General features: G+C 37.2%; 2 protein-coding genes across 8 annotated transcripts in view; one reads left to right on the forward strand and one right to left on the reverse strand.

Annotated features, from left to right (window-relative positions):
• Positions 1-16,542, forward strand: part of TNNI3K (TNNI3 interacting kinase) — a 285,366-nt gene that overhangs the window by 213,716 nt on the left and 55,108 nt on the right. The gene's annotated exons all lie outside the window — the stretch shown is intronic.
• Positions 13-14,569, reverse strand: LRRC53 (leucine rich repeat containing 53; the record flags this gene model as incomplete). Its single annotated transcript, XM_079127148.1, has 4 exons — positions 13-2,386; positions 5,563-6,078; positions 11,311-12,126; positions 14,434-14,569. Coding segments are annotated over 4 exons (3,828 nt in total), but the record flags the coding sequence as incomplete, so codon positions are not given.

The raw sequence follows: 16,542 nt of genomic DNA on the forward strand, positions 1-16,542 counted from the left end.
GTGTTTGTGTGTCCTTTTGAAGAGAGCTAAGCTAGAAAGTGATTATTATTTGAGTTATTTTGTTCACTTTGCTCTGCTTCTAAAGGTGATGTATTAGCATATTCAGCAGATGGTGGATGCAGTACAGGTTTTGGAAAGGAGTTTTCAGCTTCATTTATTCTGCTAGGAATTAGAGGCACCTCATTTTCTCCCTCAAAACGAATGTCTTTTAACTCTGGTGAGAGAGGAAGCACTGCATGTCTCTCCGCTGCCATTTCACCTTCTCTGTGTGCACTGCTGTCTTTATCTGGCTGCATATTTTGAATTTCTCTTAAATTGTGCATATGACTGTTAATTTGAAGATCTGCTTCACTGTGAGGTATTCTATTTTGGGTTTCCTGGGAACTTATGATACTCAGATCTTCCACTGTAATTGTCTCCTCAACAGAACTTGAATCATAGCATATGTGTTTCTCACTTTTCCCATTTTCCCAAGTTTGCTGCCTTCTGATTTTGATGTCCTCTGAGGTCATTTGTGTGGTCCCGATTAACATACTAGAATTTGTCTGGTTTTCATCAAGTATATTCTCCCCTTCTTTTTCTACTATTTTTATCTCCAGAGCTTCAGCGCAGTCATCTCTGGGAGATACATGTGTGCTGTCAGTTCTTTTTTCGCTACTATTGGTTAGATGCCAAATGGCTTGACTACTAAGAGAAGAAGTACTGATATCCTTGGGAAGCTCTGTTCTATTTTGGTGTGGAATAGAATTTGTCATCATAAATGGTAGGTTGTTTTTGGACTGTGTCCAGGGAATAAGAGAGGAATGATAAGTTTCTGTGTTAAGATGATTTTTTCCTACCTCATTGCCTTCCTTATCCATAATACAACTTTCCACAATTTGATGTGATATTTTGGGTCTTGTCATTAGTGTTTTTTCTTCATTTTCAAGTTGTCGGTGACTTGAGTTTTGCTCCTTATATTGTAAAGCATGATTTTGCTCTGAAGTACATTCCTTGTTGTAAGTGTCAGTCTTGTATATACTTAGAAATTGTGCTTGGTTCCTCATGGACAAAGGTAACTGGTTTAGCTCACTGAACTTTGATTCATTCTGCCACATGAGCTCTCTGGACTCTGTTGCCCCTTGATCAGTTACTTTCCTGGAATGGTGAAATGGTAAAATGTTATTTCCCACATTTTCTGAAGTAGCTGATGAATAACTAGGAACTTCCCGTTGGAACTGAGATGTACCTTCTTCCATTTGCTCCATTGAGGACTGAGAAAGTGAGAGTCTGAGCTGGACATCCTGGGGTATAGGATAAGGCACAGTTGATGAGTTTCCATTAGGAACCTGACCAGTGGGGTAACAGTTGCCTGTTACAGAGCTCTGGTTGCCTGTAGACAAATTGCTAGCACCTAGGAGAGAAGCATTTTTAACATTTATTTTGTAATTTGGAGTCTGCTTTGGGGCATGTTCAAGAGACAGCCTTTCTCGAGTGAGTTTAACATGGTTGTTACTCTCTGCCTGTTGAAGGATATCTGCAGAAGACACAAGATTAATCTTAGTTTTTTTCTCAGAAGTTTTGGGGAATTTCTTAGGAGGTATCACTGCTTGTTTATGCTTTCTGAGGCGTTCTGGTGAGGATTTTTCTGGATGGACTCTGACTTTTCTAAAAGGATGTGAATTTAATTTAATCCTTAAATTTTGTCCTTTAATTTTCCCTTTGAGATCAGAATGTTTGATTCTCTTCTTTTTAATAATCTGTGACTCAGTAAACCATCGTCTTCCTTTGCTTTTTTTAAGATCCAAGGTGGTCAGCTGATTGCTTTGATTTTCCTGCTGTTTCCAATGTTTTGATGTTTTGGGTGATTTCACCAACCTTTTTTTTCCTGCTATGTCAGGATCACAATAGCTAACCCTCTTTGGAGAATATGTTTTCTTGAACTTTGTTGATAACCTTGATAAATCTATGTTATTCTTACTCATGAGGAATTTTTCTATTGCACTGTTAATTTGGATTTGCTCTTTCTCAGACTTTGAATGTTCTGTACGATTTGACTTCTTTTCTTTCATATAATCTTGAAATTGATCATAGGGCACATATTTACAGATAAGGGAGTTATTTGTCTGAAAATACCTGGGCTTACTCCATTTTAACAGTCCACACGGATCCTCATATTTTGATCTATGTTTGCATAAGATCTTTTGTATGTAGTGCTCCTCAGGCTCACAGGGCTTGGGTGATGAGCTTGTAATAAAATGTCTCCACCTGTGAGGTTGTAAGACATTGTCTTCTTTTTCTATTGGAGGCTGCCATGATTCATTTGTTAAATGCTTTTCAAGACTTTCTCTTGCCAAGGCTAAAGCGGATGTTGCATATCTTCTTCTAAATGTGTCACCACTGATATCTGCTGAACAATAAATGCAGGAATTTAGCACTGGGTAGAGTTTTAAATCCCTAACCAAACAGATGTTTAGGAACCCTATGGAAAGTGCAAAAATGACTCCTCTGATTACAGCAGTTCTTGAGTATTTCCTAATTTTTAGCCAAATCCACAAAGGACATTTGGCGGTTTGGCATGTTTATAATGGCACTGTTTATGGTCACATTTCAGTCAGCTATGAGGCTGGCTTAGAAGTTGTAGAATTAGAAATATAAATATTCATCTTTACTTGTTTAGGTTTGCTTTAAATATGAGTAATATATGAATTCTTTTCAAATGGCATAGTAATTTTTTGTGTATTCATTTCTCATTTGGAACTCAAATATTGGGAAGAACATGGTTACAACTTTGAGTAATGTTCAAAGATCAAAAAGAAAATAACCTAGACAACAAAGGAGAATTGCTTGTTGGTTCAATAATTTAACTCAATATTCATTAAATATTTATTAAATGAATAGGAATTTTGGAATATGACCTGGTTCATGTTACCTCAATCTCTGCCTGGGACTTTTAATGGACTAGGTAAATATAATATTAGTCTTTTTGTGTGTGTGTGTGTTGCTGGGAATTTGAACCCAGGGCCTTGTGCTTGTGAGGCAAGCACTCTACCAACTGAGCTTTATCCCCAGCCCAATATTAGTGACTCATTAAATAATGTTAATAGCATATTAATATAGTTAATTGAGCATATACTAAGAGCTAGGCAGTGTGCTAGTATATGTTCATTTGATATATATTGTATATCTCATTTGATATTCATAAGAATCATGAATAATTGAAAGTTTCCTATTACTTCTTCACATTTATAGACAAAGAAACAAGTTTGGAGAGTTTGATGTTTTTCCCCTAGTCATACATTAGCTAAGTGATATGGCAAGGGCTTGAACCCAGATCTGTCTGACACTAAATTCTCTCCTCTTAACCATAATGAATATTGAGTTTCAAATCATACCTTATCAATGTGCTTTCTCCTGTTTTGTAAAAGGTTCTATTTAAAGGAAGAAGAAAGTATTTTTATTCAGTGACAAAAACAAAGATATGCATTATTATGATTTGGATATGAGATATTCTCTAAAATCTCTTGTGTTAATGCAGAAATATTCAGAGGCACAATGATTAGATTACGAGAGTCATGACCTAATCAGTAGATTGATACAGTTGATGTTTTAATAATTTGAAAGTATTACTGTACTGAGTGAAAACTGTAGGCAGGTGGGACATGGCTCAAATAGGTGGGTCATTGGAAGTGTGTTCTGGAAAAGTTCATCTTCCCTGGGGATCCTTCCCTTCTTTCTGCTTCTTGGTTACAGTGAGCTGAGCAGCTTTCCTCTGCTGAGCCCTTCGGCCATGATGCTCTGCCTCACCTTGGAGCAATAGAGTTGGTCAATTACAGGCTGAGACTTTGGAAACTGTGAGGCCAAAATAAACTTTTCCTTCTCTAAGTTGTTCTTCTCAGGTATTCTGGTCACAGACATGAAAGCTAACTAATATACGGACTAAGTCTAAATGAGCATCTAATTGTAATCTAAGATCCACCATCAACTTGAAGGGTGACCCTAGAAAAACTACTTACTCTCTAGGTTTTAGAAGGTTGGAACAAGTGGGATTGTTATGCACATATATGAATTATACTGAGATATGCATCTGTGTCCTTTTCAGATTCTCAGAGAGTTCTGAAAATCAAAAATAAATAATAAGAACATTTAGACTAGATCATCTCTAAATTCCCCGCTACCCCTGAAAAATCTATAATTCTGCACTTCCAAGTTACTAGGCATAAATAGTGTCACTGTCTCCTCACTGCCTTTTATTGTGCAGCAAATATAACCTTGGCTATTTTCTCCTCAGCTACCTGGCCTTCCTTGCTCCAGTGCAACACCGGGCATGAAGCAGAATTTCAGTAGTCGTAATAACCTGGCAAACCAATGTTCTTTGTGTAAAATACGGACCTGGTTTCTAAATAGTTATGAACCCACATTTTCTGGTATAGAAGTTTTCCACAGAGAAGTTGAAGGCGTTTTAAAGCTAAAAACTAAAATGGAACATCTGCCTAAGGTATGATTCTAATGAAAGACTAAGTGTTTATTTCTTTATAAAATAAAACCAGTCTTCTCTGGTTCTGTGGCAGATGTTTCCTTCCTTGGCCATCTCTCTCTTGAGTCAAATCATCAGCCCCCAGAGGTGGCAAGAATTAGAACATGAGGAAGGCAGTCAGATAAACTTGCATCCTGTCTTATGCCCCACATGAAATAATATACAGTTTCATCCTTATCCAGTTGTTCCCAAATCCATCCTTAGGCTAGATTCCCATGGTAAGAATTTGTTGATACAGCACCTCTGTCATTCATATTCTAAGAAAAAAAAATACTCTGTTGTAAACCAATTCAAGTAAGTGACAGGAACCTCTTTACAGAGCAGCTGTCAAAATTTTCACTGTAGAGCCCAGAAACATCGCCTTACTATTCAGGAAGAAAAAGGAAGACATTTAATTCATTGCCACCACCTAAATATTGACATCGCCCATGTACAGTGGGTAGATGTCATGGCCAGATTCACTTGGCTCCCAACATGGGACAATGAATTAAGTCCTGACTTTCTCTGAACTGAGAAGTTATCATCCTTGACAGCTCAGCAAGCAAAGTATGTTTCTTGACATCATTCCTGAAATGAATCACTAGCATTAGAAGGCCCATTCTTCTAACATGTCATGCTCTGGGAAGGTTGCTTACTGCAGAATTGACATTAGAGCTCAAAGGATGTTGGAATGAAAGCTAATACTCACTCTCCCATAAATCTTAATAGCACTATTGCTATTTAAAAGAGTTCTTCCTTTTCTATTTCTTATTTTCCCTTTTTGTATATTTTTGTAAACATTGTTAAGTGCTGGGTCTCAAAATTCACTTCCAGTAGACAGGGAGATGCACACTCAGCTCCTAAAGATGGGGTGCCCCTCTACATGTCACCCCAAACACACACACACAAACACACGAAGGTCCAGTAGCTTTAGATCTTTAGAAGAGGAATAAACTGGTACCACCGTGATTTTTATAGTATTCTCCTATTGAGGAAATTAAAAGAGGTTCTCTCCTTCAGAGGAAATTAAACAGAGTAGGATTTTCTTAAAAACAAGACAAACTCACCTAGTGTTGTTGTTACATGCTGTGGCAGGATTTGAGATTGGACTTCTCCAGGCTTAGGATTCCTTTGCTTTTCAACTCTCTTTGGACAATATCTTGTAACTAAGCCTGCATCATTAAAAGCTGCCCTATTCCCAGGAGGATCTGAACATCCTGTCTGTAGCAATCTGCTATCCAGGCAAAAGAAAGTGCTGTCTGCCCCATGGTCCTTCCCTTCCAAGTTTCTAAATGATCCGTCAAGGGCTGTGGACTCAGAGGCCAATGTTGCTTGATGGCTGTTTTCCTGTAAAAGTGGCATTTCCTTTCTGGACCCCACAATGGACATGACCTTTATCTCGTTTTCCTGAGTTAAGTGGCAGTTACAGTATCCCTTAGCGTGGTAATTTCTTGCCTCATGAGCACACAGGGATTCATCGATGGTTCTGCAACAAAGGTTTTCTGATGTGTGTTCATTTGCTTTGCCTTGTTGGAGTTTCCAGTTAAATACAACTAAACCTAGGCAAGTGAGACCAACAGCTCCTGTGACAAATAGAGAGACCATTAAAAGATAACATCATAGGAAGAGACATATAAATCACCAAATGTGAAACCCACAAATATAAAGGTTAATGGCTTAAAGGGCATCAGAGTGAGTGGGAAGTCCATCACCATTTGGAGAAATATCAAGCCAAATAGAGGCTATTTTAATTGACATTGTTCTGCTTTCCAATTTGGATTTTTCTTTATATATATTAAAAATTATAACAACACCATCTGGAATCTTTTAGGGAGGAAAAAAAGAATTTTTCACAGACTAAAATTCATTCAAGATAAAATAATTTCTGCATTAATATTATTTTTCTGCCTATAGGAAACCAATTTATTTCCTGTGGGCTTTGCAGGCATAGCTTGTCCTCTGAGGAATATTGTAAGGAGCAGGTGCAGGCTGTTACAATTTTGGGGGCATCACCCAAAATCTCCTGTGTGAGATAACACAAGAATGTTTAGAGGTGAAATGATTAGGTTATGAGAACCTGAACCTAATCAGTGCATTAACTCACTTGAATGGATTAACTGGTAGATAGGGTGTGCATGGAGGAGGTACATCACCTGGTTTGCACCTTTGAGGTTTATATTTTGTCCCTAGTAAGTAGAGCTTTCTTTGCTTTCTGGTTGCCATGACCTGAGCTGCTTTTCAAATTCTTTTCATTCTTCTGCCATAATATTTTACCTCACTTTGGGCTCAGAGCAAAATCATGAGCACCAAACACGCTTTTCCTCCTCTAAAATTGTTCTTGTCAGGTCTTCTGATCACAGCAATGCACAAGCTAACTGAAACATGGACTACCCTCTTTTCTACCTGAGTTTCCCCCATCTTGCCAAATGGCATTCTCAACCATCTAGAAGTTCAAGCCAGAGTTAACCTGTCTACCACACTGATTTCCTTTGTTTCTTAGAATTGATGAGTACAATGTTTCCATTCCTTTATTTGTCTGCTCATTGTCTATTCTCCCAAGCTGGGATTAAGCACTATGAGGAAACAGACCTTTTCAGGCTTGATCAACATTCTACCCTCAGTGCCCACAACTCTGTCACAAAGAAAGTACTCCAGAAGTATTGATGAAATATTCTTAAACAAATAGAAGGAATTCTGTTTATAAATTCTGATAATGAAAGCACTGAGTGATCAAATCATAAATCCCCAAAATGGTGATGAGCAAAACATCATGTTTGTAGGACTGAATAAGGAAATCTATGTTTGAAGCCCAGTCTGCCTGTAGTAGCTGTATGATTTTTGACAAGTATGTTTCCTCCTCAGGAAATAAGGACAGTGAATAAGATGATCACAATATTCTAGGCTTACTGATTGGCAGTACCATGCTTGGTTCTCTCTGTTGGTGACAATATTAATGTGATATTTTGAACTTGAAAAGAAAGGGAGGGTGTTAGGCATGATTGTTTCATTTCCTTTTTGTTCTGTTAAGGATGAAGATTAAGGAGAGACAATGACAGTTTCTGGTGAAAGCCTCCAATTATTGTGTACTATACCAGATTCAGAAATATTATAAACCTATTTTCATGTATTTTACAATGTGCTCTCAGAAAGTACTATAACATATTAAAATAATTTAATCTTTATTAAAGGTATCATATCTTCTTAAAGTGATAACTAAAATTAGATCATAACCATTTTCTTGCCACATCCTAGAGTATGGGTTATTTCGAATAAAGATTTGGGTTTTAATGTGTTAAAAATATATGAAAAAAATTAAAATGTAAAATACTCCTTATTTTATTTCTTACATGAACTAAGAAAACTCAGAATTCAAAGTGCTATTATGACACTTTTCTCGAGTATTTTCTTGAATCTGAGAGCCTTAGTTTTCCTCCTCTCTCAAATGGGGATAATCAGGCCTACTCAGGGTTAAATGAGATAATTTATGCAATATGTTAACACAGCACTTTGCTATAGTAAAATTTTAATTGTGGTGATTATGATTACTCTTGTGTTAGTTTACTGTTGTTATGACAAAATGCCTGAAAAAATCAAATTATAAGGAGAAGAGGTTTATTTTGGCTCACAGTTTCAGAGGTTTTTGTCCTTTGTCAACTGACTATTGTTTCAGAATTATATCAAGGCTACCATGATGCCAAGGAGCATGTGGGGGAGTGAAGCTGCTCATCATTGCAGCAGGAAAGCAAAGAACAAGATGGGACATGTACTCAATGCCCTAAAATCCCTTCAACAAGGCCCCACCTCCTAAAGGTTCTGTACTTCCCATAGTCCTATAGGCTGATGACCAAGCCTTTAACATATGAGTCTTTAGGGGACATTTAGGATCCAAACCTTAACCCTTCTGCTGTTACTTAGGTTTTACATTGCTGTTTAGGGTCTTACAAGAAAACTATAACCAAAAAAATATCTCCCAAGTAAATCATTAAGAGATTATTTTGAATGTCTGATGTAAATATTAAAGCAAATAATACAGAAAAGACAGATCTAAGTTTTCTTAAAGACAGGTATCAGCCAGTGACATAGGAGTGAACACAGCCTGATTATAGGATAAACTTTCTTCTCTAATTGTGCTTAAGCGTAAGGACCCACTCATGCTCCTACTGTTGACACCAGAGATGTATCTCTACCCCACTGCACTCAGGTATGGTCACTTTCCTTGGTTCAGAGAGCAAAGGCAGCACATGAAGCCTGTAGGCAGGTTGAATGTGCTAATTCGTTTGAGTTTTCATTGTCATGGATGTTGTTTCTATTATTATTATTATTTTGGTCCTAGGGATTGAGCCCAGGATCACTTAACTACTAAGACACATCTGCAGCCCTTTTTATTTTTTATTTTGAGATAGGGTCTCACTAAGTTGCTCAGGGCCTTGCTAAGTTTCGAAGCTGGACTTAAACTTCAGATGCTCCTGCCTCAGCCTCCCCAGCTGCTGGGATTACAGGCCTGTGCCATTGTTTCTATTTTTAAAATGTTCTAACAATTATTCTGAGTTGGAAAAAAAAAAAAGAAGTGGCACAATTAGTGATAACTTCTCATGGAAGCATTGCAAATACATGACCGCTTCAAGAAAACTTTTTATCCACTAGGTCACAGAATAAGAAATGTCAAGATATTAGTTTTGGAGCTAAATATCTACTGATTGGTTTTATATCCACTGAATATGATTATTTATATTCCTTGGAATTGTGACAGCTTAGTTACAGCTAGAGAATAAAGTGGAATCATAGACAAAATTATAGTTCTGAGTCTTTTTCCTGCAATCTAAAGGTACTCATAACACAGCACACTTTCACCTCAGAAGGAGGAGAATCTTAATGGAGCAAATTGATATTTTAGAAAGAACTCTGTTTAAAGAAGAATCCCTTACAAATAATAGTATATTTAATAATTAATGAAAAATACATTAGTATAATAATTTTACACACTAAAACCAACATGTCCATAATCATCGTATTTATAATTTATCAGAATGTATCCATGTTTATTATACTTCCTGTCACTTTGACAAAGTATTTGGAATCTTCTAGAACTTGTATCCTTCTCTATACTGATAAAAAGCTGTTAACCTAATAAAATATATATCCAAATATATAGTTCTGAAAATAAATGGAAAAGATTCTAGAAATTACACTATTGTAATATTCCAAAATAGTATTATCTGGAACACTAATTCAATTAAATCCTGTATGAAAAAAAGAATTGATGATCAAATCAGCTTGAGAAATGCTCCCCCTTTTTTCTTCCTTTTAAAGATTTGTAATGTTCATTAGAAAATGAAAGGCTGTGGGAACTGCTACAGTAAATAAGCCATTTCACATTGTTTAACCTAGCATTTCCCAAGCCTATTGGAGCCCTATAATTTAGGGTTTCTCTGTGTATTTTTACTGGAATATGTATTAATTATCTCCTAGATCTTGTATACTTAAAATCACAAGAAGAAAAACTGTCTTATGCCCTATCACTTTTGTCATCTATGGTAAATTATTTCCTAGCACATACTGACATAGTTACATGGTTTTTAAAACAATTTATCTTTCAGAGAAGACGTGGATTCCATTATAGGTAAGTTTAATTACTGCTGGTGGTAGTTTCATCGTCAAGACTTGATACTGGTCTCTGTCTATTTTGATGAAAAGTGTAATGTCAGAAGTTTAAAATTTGATGTTCAATTAATTCACTGGAAGTCTGTTATCAAATAATTATTTACAACACACATTCAAAATACATTGTGTCAGTCCCAGATGCCATTTTTAGCATCTGGTCTTTCAGTTTGGAGCTTTACACACACACACACACACACACACACACACACACACACACACACACACACACTTGAACACACACACATCACCATCATCATCATTATCATTATCATGGCTACTCACATATTGAGCTAAATAATTAAAGGAATCTCATTCATATTTGGTATTTGACTAATGGCATCACTTTATATCATTCATCCAGTAATGCATAGTCAATGCATAGTTAAACAAAATTTTAATTATTAAAAAAAATCAAGAGTTGGCTATTATCTTCTCCTCAGTTGAATTGGGAAGGTATAAGCCAAGTGAATGAAAGAGTTGGATAAACAGAAGTCCTAGAAGAGCGTTAAACATGAGAAAAACCAAGTCACTCAGAGTTAAATAACTTCCCCAAGTCATATAGCTTATAAGAGCAGAGACCTAGCTCTTGATTCAAAGCTGGGTAATTCAACTGCAGAACTCATGCACTAAACCACTGTGCTGAAAAACCACTGTAAGTTACGATGTATGTGATTGTCCTAATAGCATCTTCTTGTGAATCTGGAAAGATCCATTATTACACCATGGAAAGACACACACGTGTGACTGCCTTGAGCGAAGATCTGTCTTATCCATTTTCTAATCCCTGTCTCCTAGTGGCATGTACTTGTACTTTTTGGTAAATGGAGGGTTGATGGAATATAGCTATTATTCCTGCTATTCAGAAAACTGAAGAGTAAATAACAAGTTAACTTTCTCAGGATTATAAAGCTAGTTAAACTGGGCCTGGAGCTCTTGAATTCCAAGGCACTTTCCTGTACGTTAGACCCCTTCTCTGAAACAGGAATTCTTGCAACCTATGCCAACTTAGCCAGCATTCTCCCATGTTCACTGGCAACCTCTCCTTTCCACAATCCTAGCAGATTACCCAGTTTCCTGAGAAAGGCATTGTTTAGTGTACTTCAAGAATATGGATGAGAAGAAAGAAGATAAGGGCACACTTTTCCCTAACATACCTGCAAAGCCAAGGAGAGTCAGCAGGGCCACATCCTGTCCTGGATGGAGGGGACGTCTGTCCTTTAGAACCAGAGTGAGGTTGGGAGTCTTGGAATCACAGTTGGTCTCAGACAGCCTCAGCACACTCTTTGCAGTGGCCACAGCTGCAGGGGATGGCTGGCAGTTTAGTTCCTTGGCATTCCTGAGTGTGTGAGCAGAGGACTTAATGTAGTTTCTTAGAAAGCGGGCCAAGGGGTGGAGATCACAGGTACAGCTCCACTGGTTCTTATCTAAGCTCAGGAGGATTAACTGCTTCAGTGGAGTAAAAACATCCGGCATGTGAGCCAATCTATTTCGGGAAAGGTTCACTTCCTGTAGTTGAGGCAGGGACCGGAAGGCATCTTTCTCAATGTAGGAAATAAAATTGTTAGATAAATCCAGATGCCTGAGACTGTGGAGATTTGTACCTCCAAAAGAACTACCTGTGAGATTAGTGATCTGATTGCCATCCAGCTGAAGTCGGGTCAGGCCCCTAGTGCGACGGAACCAGGCCCCTCGCAGGGTGTGGAGAGCATTGTTGCTCAGCACCAGCACCTGCAGGCTATGGAGCTTGCTAAAGGTGTGATCTGCGAGGGAGGAACTGGATATGTGGTTATGCTCCAGCAACAATGTCCGCAGCTTCGTGAGGCCATATAGAGCATCTTCCTGAACATCCTTGATGCTGTTCCTGCTCAGGGAGAGCAGGGCAAGATTGAACGGGAGAGACAGGTTTGCCTTCTCCACAGAGGAGAGGTATCCATCAGTGATGATGAGAACCCTCGTGGTCACAGGGGCTGCTGTGGGAAAGAAAAGCACAGACTAGACGCTGGATACCCATAAGTGGGAGGGGAATGGGGACTACAGAGGAGATCCAAGGGAATCGATACCCTGTGAGCAAACTCATTAACTGGGTAAGAACAATAAACAAAACAAAAATGATTCTCCGATTTCTAAATGTAAGGGGAAACTGGCTATTTATCAGAATGTTGGATTTTTTTTTTACATATTCTGTTACTGTGACATGTTTGTTTGAGAAACATAAACCCATCTGTTCTTTCGATGTCAAAGTTAATTCATTGTTTAGGATTATCTGCATTGATGGCATTTGGAAGGTGGCTTCTCAGGTTGTATACTGACCCATGCCAGCTCTGCTGTCCTGATTAGATTCACCTAAGAGCCAAGCTTGAGTCTGAGCTCCTAAACAGTTTTCCACTAGCAATGTATATTTATGCAGTGAAGTCAATCATCTTCTCTCTCAGACATAAAGGTGTGGGTGGGGGTAGTGAGCAGGAGCATTGGTTTTTGCTTTTTAGCTCCAGGCTAAAAGTTGGCAACTTGGTAAGGATCTATATTCTCTCCAGACAACCTGAGGATGTGTCAGTGGGGTTCTCATTATAGTCTGAGCCATCTTGGCCTCCTGTCTTATATCTGTTCCCTCCAATGAAGTCCATCATGTGATGACAGGTGGTACTCAGGGCTTCCAACTGTTAAATCCCTTCACCATAATCACCTCAGAGCTATCACTGCTCTGTCATTAGAAATCAAAGCATTTTAACTCAATAAAGATGTATTATAATCAGGAGTTATTATAACACATCTTTATCATGCTAAAATTGTTTTGACTGCAAACGACAATGTCATAGGAATGGAGGAGTCCATTGTCCCTGGGAGGTCTACAGGTGATATTAGAACAGTCAGCCATGGGGGAAGCAAATCACAATTCCCTTAGGAAACTCAGACTGCATAGCTGAAACAAAGAGATAAAAAAAAAAAAAAGTAAAAGACAAAGGATTCTCAGAGTGCCTTCTTTTGGAAGAATTGTGTCCATCCCTGAAGCACAAGCAAGCTGAAATTGGGAGTGTTTTGTTTTGTTTTTCAGCATTTGTTATTGATTCTTTGAATTCTGTTAATTCTGGTCAGTTTGGCATTTTGTTCCACTCATCATTGTTTTTTGATAGGAGATGGAGGAGTGTTGTTTTGTATGTGTCCCCAGTCTTTTAGGGGTTTGTCAACTCTGAATGAATAGGCTGTTATTTCTGTCAATTACTTCTTCCCTAGAACTAGACAGAAACTCCACTCACAAGTCATCCGTTCACTTCTCTGTGTTTATGAGATCTAACTTCACATACGTGGCATCCTGTGAATGAGGAATACATAGAGGTACAGCTATGTAGATGAGAAATATTTATTTCTTACAGACATCAACTATATCTGATCATGTACAAAATAAATGTCATCAAGTCAGGAAATCCATTCTAAAGGGTGGAGTTGAGTGTGTAAGTATTTTCAGTACTGAAAGGGAATAGTATATGCATAAACTACCTTGAAGCCTCTCTCCTGTCAGGGTTGATTATAATTTCTACTTCCTCATTTGTATAGAGTCTTGGGACTTTAGAAATGAAAAAAAAAATTATCGTCTTCCACTCTCTTAACTCAGGCTTGTTTCTGAAAATTTTCCATTGGCAAAGCTTATAGCTTGTTTATCTCTTCTTGGATATCAGGATGTAAATCACATTCTCCTCAAATTTGTTAATAAGGTGTCTTATTAAATTGTTGACTTAAGCAAGCAATATGTAATGAATACAGGCAGTGTATCTTGTTAGCATTTCTACAGCTCATTTACCACCAATAAAAAAAGACCAGACTTTCAAAATGAGATGCACTTTGATAATAATCTGTTTCACTGGTACATCACTTAATCTTACTAATGCTGAACAATTGCAGTTCAGGTTTCCGATTCATTTATATTTCTTTCAGCTGGTGGTAGGGTTCAAATCTATACAAAGTATGGACGAAAATAGAATTACAGTGATCTATTTTTCTTTTTTGTTTTAATGATGTAGTTGCATGAAATGGTGATATTCTTTTGCAGTAAAAATGTCTCACTTATCTCTGAAGGTCTTAAAATACTTTTAGTTGAGACCACCAGGAACAAGAAAATAAAATAATATTACCCGTCTCTTTAATTACTGTAAAAAGGCCTGCTGTTTAAAAGGTTATCTCTTTCAGGCTGAGCACAAAGAGCAGTCAGTACAATGAAAAGCATGGCAATGAATTTGCCAGGTACACTGAACACTGCTTCTTAGAGTTATTAGTTTTATTACCTACTATATAGGTTAGCTGGTGACAGAGGGTTACATCTTTGGTGCATACCACACAAGATGCAGGGCAAGCTGCTGCCACCCGCAGTATGATGGCAAAGAGAATGAGCCATCCACCTGAAAAGAAAGCAGAGGGTAATACACGTCAAAATGTTGGCATTTATTATTCATGATTTCAGTATATACAGTTCCTAAGGCATTTTGATGATTTCTGCTTTTTAATGAGCATCTTGGTGTTCTCGTAAGATGCCAGGTAAAGGCTAGACTCTATTTTGCATAGAATTTTAAATGAATTGTTAAAACATTTGATCATAAATTCAGAGAGCTCACATCCAGGGTATACCCATTAGTACACATTACTAAACAAATTAAGTTATTTTGCAAACACTTTACAATTTGTAGAGCATTTGCACAAGCATTATCTCATCTAGTTCTCTTAATTTTGCAATCCAGTTTGAGGCTAAGAAAACTGAAACTCTGCATTGTTAAAAGACCAAAGTCACATAGCCAGTAGGTATTTAACTGAGTATTGTAACTTTTATCTGGTATTTTTTCTAGTAGGCAGAAGCTGATCTCAGGCACTTAATCTTATATAAATTACAATTGAATTATTTTATTCTTTACAGATTTAGGTGCCACACTTGGGAAAAGGGTATGAAGGAAGAGTAAGATCACAAACTCTACCTAACTTTGAATTAAGCTCTGCTATTTCATGACTATAGTACCTGCAATAAATTATTTTATTTTCCTTATTTTCTGCTTTTTCATGTGTGAAATAGAAATAATAACAAATACCACAATACTCCATATTGTGAGAGTTAACTGAGATGCTCTAACTGTTCATCAAATGTTAAATTTTACCATTACTTTTATGCTTTTCAATCCCCCAATGAAATATTAACATCATTTGAGTTTCACTTCAGAAGACCGTTCATTTATATGCACACCTTGGTTGACATTTTTTTAAAAAATCAAAAAATACGAAACAGAACATAATAAAGTCCTGTATGCACACAACTTGATAATTCTGGAATAAAACATGTAAGGAAAATATAAAATGAGTAATCTATCATTGGTTCAATAAGTATTTGTAGAACACCTTCTGTATACAAGGCTCTGTTCACATCCCTGGACTCTGCCTTCATGGGGTGTATATTCTAGGGAGGGATATAAACAACAATCAGAAAAATATGAAAAATAGGTATGCAGTCATTTGGTGATAAGTGATAGTAGGAAACAAATACAAGGACAGGAGATAGCATTAGCTTGGGTGCTGATAATATGGTAGGCAAGGAAGAACTGTCTGATAAAGTATCATTTAAACATAGACCTACTAAAAGCAAAAGTGCTGGTGTGTCCTGGTGCAGAGAACAGTGGGCACAGTCTCTGACACGGTGGGCTACACAGGAGGTTGGTGTGACCAGATGGGTATATGCAGAGAAATACTATGTCAGAGAATAGCAGGGATGTGGTATGGTGCACCTTACAGCTGAATTCAGGGACTTTTTTTTTATCCAAATAAGATGGGGAGTAGGTTTTTGTGAGTGGCATTACTTGAACTGAAATACATACTTAAATGTTCATTTTACCGTGCTTGGAATATACTTTCAAATAAGCAAAGAAGCTGCACAAATAGAAGGCAATTGTAATGATAAAAATTAGATGATGTGACTTTGACAAGAATGAGAGATAGGCAGATTCTGGACGACTTTTTATTATATGATGTGATTTAATTTAACAAATCTAAGCTCAAATAACTAATATGGTGGACTCTGCTGGTGCACAAGAATAAATAAGTGCTTGTCCTTAAGACACTTCCTAGTTGGTGGTATAGATACATAAATACCTAGTTATAACAGAAGAAAGAATGAAATAAAACTAATGAAAGATGAAATATTATTTTTTGGAATCACTTGGACACTTTAAGAAGAATCTGACTACTAAATTGGACCTTGTAGAGTGCAATGGATTTTCATGGGCTCAGAATAAAATTAGATAATTACAGTCTGAGAAAGTAGTAAAAACAATGCCCTACATGGGGCAATCCAGTCTTAGTCCATTTTCTTTTTCTTTAGCCGAACCTGGATAATTCAAGGGATAATTCAAGTCTTC

This window comes from Sciurus vulgaris (assembly GCF_902686455.1).
Source record: "Sciurus vulgaris genome assembly, chromosome: 1".
Lineage (NCBI taxonomy): Eukaryota > Metazoa > Chordata > Mammalia > Rodentia > Sciuridae > Sciurus > Sciurus vulgaris.